The sequence below is a fragment of the Pteropus vampyrus genome, unplaced genomic scaffold (assembly GCF_000151845.1).
Source record: "Pteropus vampyrus isolate Shadow unplaced genomic scaffold, Pvam_2.0 Scaffold286, whole genome shotgun sequence".
NCBI lineage: Eukaryota > Metazoa > Chordata > Mammalia > Chiroptera > Pteropodidae > Pteropus > Pteropus vampyrus.
In genome coordinates, this window is record NW_011889067.1 from 1,089,278 (window position 1) to 1,101,463 (window position 12,186).

At 52.1% G+C, this 12,186-nt stretch overlaps 1 protein-coding gene across 2 annotated transcripts in view; it reads left to right on the forward strand.

Moving 5' to 3' along the window:
* AP3B2 (adaptor related protein complex 3 beta 2 subunit) overlaps positions 1-4,622 on the forward strand; it is a 44,246-nt gene extending 39,624 nt beyond the window's left edge. Inside the window, exons 1-6 of one of the 2 annotated variants that reach the window (XM_023520978.1) lie at positions 93-193; positions 382-610; positions 982-1,066; positions 1,313-1,410; positions 3,991-4,129; positions 4,232-4,622. In XM_023520978.1, coding sequence (XP_023376746.1) covers positions 496-610; positions 982-1,066; positions 1,313-1,410; positions 3,991-4,129; positions 4,232-4,382 — 588 coding nt within the window. In that variant the 5' untranslated portion in view covers positions 93-193; positions 382-495 and the 3' untranslated portion in view covers positions 4,383-4,622. Of the gene's footprint in view, positions 1-92; positions 194-381; positions 611-981; positions 1,067-1,312; positions 1,411-3,990; positions 4,130-4,231 lie in introns of those variants that run through there. The other variant, XM_011376118.2, reaches the window with a different exon arrangement.
* The last annotated feature ends 7,564 nt before the right edge of the window (positions 4,623-12,186 follow it).

Sequence of the window (12,186 nt, forward strand, 5' to 3'; positions counted from 1 at the left end):
CTCCCTGAGCCCAGGGCTCCCTGCCCAACCTAGGGCGATTCCACTTTGCTTCTCCCCATCACAGTACTCCTCATCTGTTCCCACAGTCACCCCTCCCAGTGTCCAGCCTGTGTCTCCCCCCACGGCTGTGTCCACCAGTCTAGCTGCTGACTTGGAGGGCCTGACACTCACGGACTCCCCGCTGGTGCCCTCGGTGAGTGGGACAGGACAGAGACACAGGTCTGTGCTGCCTCCTAAGGTGTGGACCTGTGTGTAGGGGGTGTGATGGAGGGAATAGCCTTGAGTCCCTGTTGCTGGAGGAACCTGGGGAGGGACAAGGCTGGAACACGGTCTCGCCTTCTTGCTCATTTGCATACTTCCCCTCCGCTTCCTGCCTTCTAGCTGCTGAGCCCAGTGTCAGGAGTCGGGAGGCAGGAGCTGCTACACCGTGTAGCTGGCGAGGGGCTGGCTGTGGACTACGCCTTCAGTCGCCAGCCTTTCTCTGGGGATCCCCACATGGTGTCTGTGCACGTCCACTTCTCCAACAGCTCTGACACCCCCATCAAGAGTCTGCATGTGGGCACCCCCAGGCTGCCTGCTGGCATCAGCATCCAGGCATTTCCTGAAATCGGTACAGAATGGCCTTGAACATGGTGGAGAAGGGGGCTCCTGGGCAGTCTTTCTGTGGCTCCCGATGTCCTGTCTGCGCCAGGCCAGGGGCCAGGTTTGGGGGGCACAGAGATGACATCTAACACGATCCATGTCCTGGTGGACAGGTTAGACTAGGAAACGATCGAGTCTGAATCAGGGCAGGAGCTGCTGGAGGCTTGGTTGTTTCAAGACCGACTTAAATGGGTGAGGGTCGGGAGAAGGGCGTTGGAGTTTAGACTTTAGGAGAGAGCCAGGAACTGTTTCCTGGGGCCCAGAAAGATAGGATTCCACAGAGGAGCTGTGTTCAGAGGGTGATGGTGTCTTCCCCGTCTCTGTCTCGTCCCACTGCAGAGTCCCTGGCACCCGGAGAGTCTGCCACTGCTGTCATGGGCATTAATTTCTGCGATTCAACCCAGGCGGCCAACTTCCAGCTGTGGTACCTGTTCATCTCATGGTGGGGTGGGACGGCGGGCTGGGGAGAGGTGGTATCAAAACAAACTGGAGCTGGAGGTGGCGGTTGGCGGGGCTATGTCATGATCTGGTGGGTCCCGAAGCTGTCCCAAGGCCTCAGGGCTCTCACCTCACTCTCCTGCTGCCTAGAAGCCCTGGCCCCAGACGAAGCGGGAGGCGAGGACAGAGATGCTGGCCTCACTTTCTCTCTATCTTCTCCCACCCTCCCCAGCACCCAAACTCGACAGTTCTACGTCTCCATTCAGCCACCTGTGGGGGAGCTGATGGCTCCCGTGTTCATGAGTGAGAATGAGTTCAAGAAGGAACAAGGTGAGTGTTCCCTGGGGGCAGTAAAGGAGGGGACTCAGCACCGCCTACTGGGACCAGAGAAGCCCATGACACGGTCGTGCTGAAGGACCCTCAGCTGCACCAGACACAGAGGCTTTGTGGCCTGTGGCTCCAGCAAAGACTCCACAGAGTCCAGGACACCTCAGTGAGACTTTGGAGAGAGTTGGGACTCAGCCAGGCAGAAAATTCTAGGCCAGCATTCCAACTGGGGGAAACATCACGAGTAAGTGTTGTTGCAAGTTTACGGGAAGTGAGGGAGGAAGTAGTTTGGTTTGGGGCATGGAGTCCCTAGCCCAGGGGAGGAGTAAGAACAAAGCCGAAAATATGTTCGATCTAGTTTCCGGAAGCTTCGAATGCTACGGTAAAGGTTTTCAGTCCTAGAATTTCAGAGCCGGAAGGTTCACAGAGGTTAGTGGGTCCAACTACATCATTGGAGAAGTAAGGACTGTAGGTTTCATTTTCCTAGCAGTAGAGGACTCACTGGAGGTTTTTGAGTGAGGAAGGGGACAGGTTCAGGCCTCCACTTCAGAAAGAGGAATCGGGCAGCAGTCACAGCTTGGACTGGAATTGGGAGCCCCCCCCCTCGGCCCCCCGCAGCAGGAAAAGAGGCCGGGCAGCCTAAATGGGAGAAATGGGGGCTCCGTGAGCCCTGGTGGAAGTTCCGAACCTGCCACTCACTTGGTGTGTGACCTGGCACCAAACTCTGTGACCAGGTGCAAGGCTGCTGCAGTAGATCTGTGAGAGGGTGAGGACCAGGATTGGAGCTGTGACAGGGAAGGAAGGGCTGGGCGGGGGAGTGGTGCTGGGAAGAGGGAAGCCACAGGCACTTTCCCTGAGAAGGAGGAGGGGACACATCTAAGCTATTCCAGAATTTCTGGGTTGGATGGTAGGGAGAGTGGCAGTGTCCTTCGCCCAGACCAGGGGTCGCACACTTTTTCTGTAATGGGCCATAAAGCAAACATTTTAGACTTGGCGGGCCATGTGGTCTGTGCTGCAAATCACTCAACCCTGCCGTCGTAACACAGAAACAGCCACCGATAATCTGTAAATAAATGAGTGTGGCTGCGTCCCTATAAAATTCTATTTATGGACACTTAATTTGAAGTTCATACAATTTTCGTGTGTCATAAAATTAACATTTTGATCTCCCCCTACATTTAAAAATATTAAAAAAGCATTACTGGCCACACAGGTGGTAGGCTGGATTTGGCCTGCCGGATGTAATTTGCCAAACCCCTGATCTGCAATAAGAAAGAATGAATTTGGGTGAGGGAGGAGGGAAGAGCATGGTTAGTTTTGGATAAGCTGATTTTGCAGCGCGTTTGGGAAATTCAGGAGGAGGTGTTTGGTATGCAACTAAAAATGTGGGTCTGTGCCCAGGAAACACTTCAAGGCTGGAGTCATGAGCACAGAGTGATAATTGAAGCTGTAAATATGGCTGAGATCACCCTGGGAGATGGGCGGGAAGATAAGAGGGCCAAGGACTGTCCTTGAGGAAAAGCTGCATCCTTCAGGAGGAGAAGGAGGGGAGGGAGAAGGCAGAAGTGCCTCGGGGAGTCTGCAGGCCAGGGGGACTGAGACCTTCAGATCCAGCAGGCCGGAGGCTTCCGCCAGCATCAGAGAGAGGAGGTCATTACAAAATGGGGACAGAGGCCAGCTGCAGTGGGTTGAAGGAAACCAGGGCTTGAGGGAATTGGAGTCTTTGGAGGACTTTGGCCAGGAATGGGGAGGGAGACACAGCCTTGGCACGATGAAGAATCTTGCTTCTGGGCAGAACTTCTTAGGAATAAGGAGGCTCGAACATGGAGGGACTAGAGGGCCAGGGCAAGAGGAGCGGATAGAAGCAGCAGGAGAGGGGCGTTCTCAGGGGGAGAGAAGCAGCAGAGGCCCAGACGAGGGAGGCAGAGGAGAAGGCAGGCAGGAGGGCAGATGAAGGCGCACACTCAGCTGCCGGAGCGTGTGGGTGAAGAGGAGAGGTCAGCCCTACAGCGAGGGGTTCCACGGGTGCTGCGCGTCCCTGCGGGCTTCAGAAGCCCTGGCCAGGTCTGGAGCTACTGCACAGGTGAAGTTAGGGGTCCACCTGTGAGGGCTGCATGTGCCTGCCGGACCCTGGCCTGTCTGGTGAGGACCAGGGCCTTGGCCTTGGCCAGGAGTGCAGCAGCCACCAGTGCTCTTTCTGTGAGGACTCAGCCTCAGGAGCCGGGAGGGATTGAACTCGGTTGGAGGGCCACCTGGGAGGAACCAAGGGATGTGGGGTCCAGGGTGCAGGAAACTCTGAGAAGTGACTGGCCATCAAGGGCTGGTGGCCCAGATGTCTGACGATGGGGAAGTGCCAAATCAGTCTTTGGTCAACAGCGTGGGTGGGAGCCCTAGGTGGGCTTGGGAGGCCGACAAAGGCTTCTTGAGGAAGGGCCAGGGGAGTTCTTGAGGGAAGTACCTCCTCTCCAGGACAGGGGAGGGTCATTCAGACCTGCCCAGCCTGAGAACTTGGCGCAGATGCTCAGCGGGCAGACCTAGGTGAACTACCAAGGCCTCTGCCCGCATCATGACCTCTGCCCCCAGGAAAGCTGACAGGCATGAACGAGATCACAGAGAAGCTCACGCTGCTGGACGCCTGTCGGAGTGACCACGTTGTGGTACAGAAGGTGACCACCACTGCCAACCTGGGTCGTGTCCCCTGTGGGACGTCTGATGAGTACAGGTACTAGGCCACTAGCAGAGGGGAAGAGATGGGCTCTTGGGCCTGTTTTAAGGAGGGGTCCTATGCCCCAGGGCTGAGCCCCTCCCTCTACCCCCATCTCAGGTTTGCAGGGAGGACGCTGACCAGTGGGAGCCTGGTCCTGCTGACCCTGGATGCGCGGCCTGCTGGACCTGCCCAGCTGACAGTCAACAGCGAAAAGATGGTGATTGGCACCATGCTGGTGAAGGACGTGGTACAGGCTCTGACCCAGTGACTTCCAAGTGCTGTGACTTCTTTGACCCCCACTTCTCTCTCCCTCATGACATCTGGGCTGTCAGCCCCACCCCCCTTTTTTTCTCTCTCTCATATAGGGGGCCTCATGCCAGATAGCGCCCAGAGTTCCTGTCTCTCCCAGTCATTCCCAGGCTTCCTCCCCACTCCCGTCCCCACGGGCTCCTTGGTGGCCTTAGTGTGCAGAGGGAGACAGCGGCTGCTCCCTTCAGTCCTCCCAGCTTTCCATAGCTATTTATGTAGCAAAATCTAAATAAATGTCTTCTCCCTAGACGCTGGCTCACCTTTTCTTTCTTTCGGGTTCTATCCAAGGGGGTGGCGGGGAGAGCTGCTAAGAGTGACTGTGTCTGACCCTTGAATGACCACTGCTGACCTTCTAGGGGAGGCTGTGGCTGACTCAGAGGCGCTCTGGTTGGACTCCCCAAGAGGACCATCTCCGAGGCTCCAGGCTTCTCTGTGGAAGAGACATCCGAGCAAGGATGAAAGGCCGAGCTGGAAAAACTCCCCAGACCTTTCAATGAGCCTCTGCAAAAGCCAGGCCTCTTTGATGGCTAGCAGTCCCCCTTGGTCCCCCTCATGGGCCTTGGGAAGGAGGATTCGTAATGTGAGGAATTGCCCAAACAGGTGCGAGGTTCAAAATGTGGCTGGGGAGGTGACCCAACCAGCCATGTGGAGGGTGGACAAGTGTTTCTCACACTGCTGCTTGTCACCTCACGGGGGGGGGGGGGGGGGTGGTAACACGCAGAGCAGGAGGCTGGGGTGGGGCTGGAGGTCCCGCCTTTTTAACAAGGTCCCAGCCACCGAAGCACTTGCTCCCTGGACACACTAGGGAGGATACTGAATCCTCCATCCCTGGGACAAGCCCCCTGGGAGTGGCAGTGAGGGTCAAGGCCCTGCCTGAGACCTCCTGGTGAGGAAAGAAGCTGAGTGAGGTGGTCCCCAAAGATGCAGAAGGTGTTCCATTAGCACGTGGTCTAAAATAAAAAGTCTGTGACAGAGAAAGTTTAGGAATCATGGATTTAAATAAGTTTATTTCCCACAGGCCTTCTCAGAGCCTTTACTGTGCTAACGTGCATTGTGACATCCCCGCCCCTTCCCCCCAAGGGCCTGGAGCTTACTATGTTACCTAAACTTGGTTTGGACCTCAGATCGATTTCACCCCAGAACAAACTGAGGGACTGGGTTACAAGGAACACACTCCAGTGACAGTTTGAGATGTGGGTCCTCAGCCTCTGGTCGTCCAGGACCAGGAATCTAGCTTTAGCCACAATTCTGTCACTGATGCACCTGAACAAGTCTGTTCCGGGGAAAGAGGGTGAAGCAGGCATGGCCCCCCTCTCAGGGAAGAAGAACAAAGGCAGTGCCGGCCGACACCCCTGCCTCTGGCTCTGGGGACTTGCTGGGCTCTGTGGCACCACAGAGCAGCTGGAGCCGCTGCTTCTTTGAGAACCTCGGTGCTCCAGTCTCCCTCCGGTCACTGTTGTCACTGCAGGTGCCAAGGTGGGACTGACCCACTATCAAGGGCACTTGAATGGTGGACGTCTCGCTTTTGTCTCTGAATCGGCACTGTCTACGCATGGGAAAGAAGGTGGGGTTAATTTTTATAAGAAATGACAATTGCACAGAGAGGGTTGGGGAGAGGGGGGCAGTCACAGATAGTGCCAGAGGGACTGGCAGAAAGTGCCCCCGGCAAAGGTAGGGTAGGGCATCAGTGTGGAACCAGGAGGTCTGGGTGTGGTCTGAGCCTGACCACAGGCCTCGGCAGGTCAGAGGACTCAGTGAGGAGCTGGAAATGGGAGCCCAGTCGAGCATGGCTCCCCTGGCAAGTGGGTAAGAGAGATGGCTTCTGGCCGGGCTGTAGCAGCTGGCTGGCTGCAATGGTTGGGGAACAGATCCATCTAGGGACACTAAGGAAGCCACTCTAAGGACCCCATGGGTGGGGCATTAGCTGTGCCCACAGCTGAACCCCCATCCAGCCACTAGGGCAAGCGCTGTGCTAGCTCAGCACCTTTTGCTGGCATCTTGAGGGCCATCTCCTCCTGGCACCGCCTGCAAATCAAAGGGGTGGGTGTTGGGTATGTAACTTGGTGCGACAGGACTTAGCCTGGCCTGACTGGGCAAGGGAAAGAAAACAAGAAAATCCTGACCCGCCAGTGGGCCTGGTCCCTGGACAGCCAGGATCCTCACCACCAATTTCTTCCCTGATTCCCCAGCCACAGTCACGTCCCTTCGTCACCCCATTTCTACCAAGGCTGCACATGACGGGACATAAAAAGGCCTGCCTAGGTCCCTCTTCCTCATCCAGCATTTACTGAGCAGCCAATGTGTGCTAGGCACTGTGGTGACAAAACTTGATCAGTTTTGTCTTCCAGGATCAAGAGGAACACAGTGAATAGTGCCTGGAAGGGTGAAGCCCAGGAGGAGGTATGGAGAACCGGGTATAGTGGGGCACCTTCCTTATCTTCCACTTGATGGTGCTGGTCTGACCCCATTGTCTCCCACTCCCGATATCCCACCGACCTGTCTACCAAGAGAAAGCACGGCTGCACTGTTGGATCCTGACCATTGGGAACCCCTGTCCTTATCACCCCCTTACTGCAGAGTATGCTTCATAATTCCTGAGACCTGGCAGCTGGGTCTGGACAGTGCTGAGGAGGGTGAGCAGTGCCGGGGACGCCTACACCCCTGAACATCTCACTGGTCCCTTTATTACCCTGGTGCCATGGACCATCCAATTTTATCCCTTTTCAGACCTTCCACCCCAGATCCCGCCTGAACGGAGCTGCCCCACATCTTCCCTGGGTTCCCTGGAGGACAGGTAGGCAGCAGCTCGGAAAGAATGCTTCCTTGTCTGTCTGGCCTCTTCCCAGACACAGATGTCACTGTCTCTGGGACTGCTCAAAGAAAAACTCATAAGTATGATATCCACATAGAAAATCGTACAGATCGCAAGTGTGCCATTCGATGAGTTTTCATAGGATGAATACCCCATGTAAGCAGAGTGACAGCACGCCTGCCTTGTGCCTCCTTCCATTTTGGGGCAATGTTTTATTTCACTCAGAGATCAACACCAGACTCCAAATGTCAGTGGGATCTCAGAGGCCAGCATGGACATGTGACTGGTGGACATAGTAGCATATGCTGCTCTCTGGGGCTAGTGGGAACGTGGCAGGGGCAGGGTATGGAAATAAGAAGGGTTTCTTGTTATGACTGAGGGGGAATGTAAGGGAAGAAGGAACTCTTGAGCGCTTGGACAAGGTGACTTTGGTCTAGGGCTTGATGTGCCAGGACCCCAGCATCTGCACCAGCAGAGGGAAGGCAGGGAGAGGTGAGGCCTGGTCCTTATCACTAGGACCAAGGTGAGACTGAAAGCCTGGGCTCCCGACAAGAATAGCTGCATGCTTTCCAGTAACCCATAAACTTCTCGGGTTCCTGAGCTGCACACAGGGGTTGGCCTTCTGGGTTCCCATGTCTCCTCGTGCGGAGACTCTAGGCACCCTCCAGCCTCTTTCCTAGCATCTCAGGACAACCAGTGCTCCCCTTCAACTGCGATCCGTGTGGGAGCCGACCTCCAAGACGGCCCGCAGTGATCCCTGCTGCTCACCATCGTTGTCACACCCCCTGGGCATTGTATCAGTGGTGCCGTGTGTGGATAACAGGGTCCCTCAGAGGGCTGGTGTGTCATTTCCGAGATTAGGTTATAAAAGTCACTGCATCTCCATCTCATTCTCTCTCTGTCTCTGTCTTTCTCTCTCCCTGTCTCTGTCTCTCCCTCTGTCTCATCACTTGCTACCGGTGACTGCAGCTCTGTCTGACAGCTTGACTGCAACCTCAGAAGAGATCCTGTGCCACAGCCAGCCAGCTAATTCATGTTTTCCTGACTCTCAGAAGCGGTGTGAGATAACAAACATTTGTTGTTTTAAACTGCTTGGTTTAGGGGTAACTTAACAGCAATAAGTCAATACAATCCAGCTTTCGATCTATCTCCGAGGGTGTTGGAAAAGCCCTCAGAGGGAGTCTGGGCCTCCGGCTCTGGCCTTCAGAGTACCTAGCTGCCACCTTCAGTGACAATGGTGTGTTGGAGCCAGCTTATATCGGTTTGTGAGTGCTGACTGTTACACTTTCAGGAATTCTGTGAGCTGGTTGGTGTCATATTGGTAGTTTGAAATCAGCTATGGCGGGAACATTTATGCCACAGGAACAGGTGACTGACTGCTACGCACGCCCTCCTCCCTACAGCCAGTTGTCAAACACGTACCAGAACACCACTTATCTTATTTATCTCCATCCCTTTATGTTTTTAAAAGTTATTTCGATATATGTCACGTCTAAGAATGAAATAGCTACCACTTGTGTGCTGATCGCCTGGCTGAAAAACGAGAGCACTCATGAATTCAGTCGCTACCCCTGTACTCATTTCCCAAGCTCTTCCCCCTTCGCCCCTGCCTATAGTAGATCGCTGTGCTCGATTTGCTATCTGGGCCATGCGTTTTTTTGTACTACTATGACGTATAGACGTGTTCCTAACCAATACATAGTATTGTACTTCATCACGGTAGTATACTGCGTGTTTTAAAATTTTATATAAATGGCATCGTAGAGTCTGTATTCTCCTAAATCCTGCTTTTTTCACTCAATGTTTCTGAGTCATCCATGTTGATACAATTAGCTTTATTTTATTTACTTGTATTTCTATATATGACTGTACCAAAATTTACCGACTCACTCACTCTCCTGTTGGTGGGCCCTTCCGGTTATTTCATTTTATTTTTGCAATTATAAATAACACAGCCTCTTCTTTTTTTTTTTAATGACAGGTGACATTCAAATATTACAGTAGGTCCAAATGTGCAGCATAGTGGTTAGACATTTATATCATTTACTTACTCATGCCTCTTTTAACACATGGGACAGTTTTTCTAATATGCTTTCCCAGGAGGAGAATTGCTGGGTCACAGAGTATATACTTCTGCAACTTGACAATATTGCCCAATCACTCACCAGAGTAGCTGTGAGCTGAACGTCAAGAATGTTCGCAGCATGTTTATTCATAATAGTCCCCCAAATGGAAACAATTCAAATGCCAGTCATCGGGAGAATGGAGAAAGAAATGATGGTATACCCATGTGATGGAACGCTACTTGGCAAAAAAAAGCAAATGACTGCTACACGCAACAACATGGATGAATCTCACAGATAGCACGTTGAATGAAAGAAGCCAAGAGCTTACGTGACGTTCTAGACCACACAAAATGAACCTGCGAGGAAAGCAGTGAATACTAGTTACCTCAAGGAGGGGACATAAAGTGGGAAGCGGCATGATAGGACCTATGGGTGGTGGTTACCGGGTGTGTAGGTAGGTAAAAAAAATCATTGGGCTCTACATTTAAGGTTTGTGCAGTCATTGCGCTCTATCGAACGTGTGTGTGATGCCTCAATGCAAAAAAATGTAGAAAATGAAAGCAAAAAACCCTAAGTGGCTGAACTAGTTTATACCGTCACTGGCAGTGACCCTGACACTGGGTAGTGAGATTTCATTTTGTCTCTCTTAGAGGGGTGAAGTGGCATCTTACTGTGATTTCACTTGGCATTTCCTCTTTAGTGGTGAAGGTAGGCATCTGGTGATATGTTCGTTGGCTCTTTGAGTTTCCACTCCTGTCAGTTGCCTGTCCCCATTTTTTTGCCCATTTTTCTACGGGGTTGTCTTTTTTCCTTCATTGCAGAAGTTCTTATATATATATGCTGGAAGCTAGTCCTTTGTAGATCATGTATTCCAAATACTGTTTTCCTTTCTAGGGCTTGTCTTTTCAAACTTTAAATATCTTTTTATAATTCTAAGTTTTTAATTTCCATGTGCTAAAATTTATCAATTTTCATTTCTATCCTGCACTTATTGTTCCACCTTTATAAAATCCGTCCACTGTCTGAGGTAATAAAAATATTCTCTTAAAAATCTCTTCTAAAAAATATCCAATTAGTGCTTTTCACATTTAACCCATCTTAAATTTATACTTGTGTATAATAAAAGGTGGGGCAGATCCACTTTCTTTTATCCCACTTAAAAGAACGTGGAAAAAAACAACAAAGAACTTGGTTTCTTCTACACAGAGGTTGGTAAGAGTTGAGTCGACCATGTGCTCACTTTACCTTGCAGTCTTGAGTTCCTAAGTGAATGCCCTTTCTGATCTTTTTAATCCAGGAAAATTATTTCTCCCGGCAGCCTCTTTTCTTCTTTCTGCCCTCTGCCTGCCATGGAAGCACTGAACACCTGAGCATATAAAAGACTACAGGGTCCCTCCTGTCCCCCTAGAACATTCATCTAAAAGTTACAGTTACACTTAAAACCTGTGTTGTAAATATGGGCCTTGATTGCAGAGCTGGTGCCAGGCATAGCTGGGCTCAAAGGCTGTTTGTTGACTGGGAGAATGGATAATGCTGTCTGTTTGTTCCTGCTCCTTCTGGCAGTGACCAGCTGTGGGGACTTGACGAAGTCATTTAATAGGTCCACCTCAGCCGCTTTTCTGCACCGTGGAAATGTAGTCAGAGGCACTGTTCTTCCTGCAGACCCTGTAGGCGTGGTCCATAGGGCAGGGAGCAAGGACTCATCCACACCTGAGGCCATGACTATGCTTGGACTGAGCCACCCCTCCCTTCACCATCAACAGTGAGGGGTCAGTCAGAAGGAAGTGCACACACAAGTTTCGTCTTCTCTGGTGAACACTTCCGTCTCTGCAGCCAGGAGACGACCTGGGTTTGAGTCCTTGCTCTTCCGCTTCTAGCTGGGAGTCCTTGGGCTAGTTACTTCTTCGAGCCTCAGTTTCCTCATCCGTAAAATGGGTTAACCCAGGTAAAACTGTCAGAACTGGGCCAAGCACATAGTAAGTGCTCAGTGACGACCAGTTCTATTACCTGCAACACGAAGTTTAGAAAGAGATTTAGGCAGCAGAAATTTCCATTCCAAGTCACGTGAAAGATGCCATCTTTTTCTTATGGCTGGGAGTTTTAAAACATGCACGAGCTCCCAGGTACCAGTTCCTTTGGGCACTAGTCCAGGTTTCAGATTCTTATCTTCAGTTTTGGGTCAGGGAGGAGGAAGGAATGGAAAGGATCACAAGCTGGCAGCCAGTGAGCTAGCCGCATGGGGTCCCGGGACTTGCTGGGCTCGGCTCTTTTAATCTGAATTAGTGACCAAATTTAAAATTAGGAAGATTTCCCAATTTAAAAAACAAACGACTTCCTGTTTGTCTTGAAAGATATGGCTGGGCTGGGACCTCATTCCTGCGCCGGATCCACCAGCTCACTGCCCTTTCTGTTGTGCATTTCTGTTGTGCTCTCACCCGCCCTCACTTGGTATCTGGGTGTGCCCCCCTCCCCATGAAGACAAGTGAGATACATATGCTGTTTGTGGGCCAGGGTTAGACTTGAGGGTGGGCTGCTCCTAGAAATGGAAGGGTCCCAGTGAAGTTGAACCAGAGGTATGGATTCCTGAGCTGCTGATGAAAAGGACTGTCCTGGGGAGGATGGGCAGTTAGCTAGGCAGCTCCCCTGAAGGGGAAGATGGTACAGCAGTTCATGGCTAGGGGGTGCCAGAGCCCCCTCTTGCCCTGCCCCTGTAGCCTTTACCTTCTCTGCCCTTGACCTAGGAAACCAAAGCCAGCCCTTCTGGGCGATACCCTGTGGATGAGGACGGGCTAGCTCGCTGTCGCCCTGAGTCGTCCTGGGGACTTCTACTCCAGCATCCATTCTTACCCTTGACACCTCCCATTAATGCTCCTGAAACACTAGGC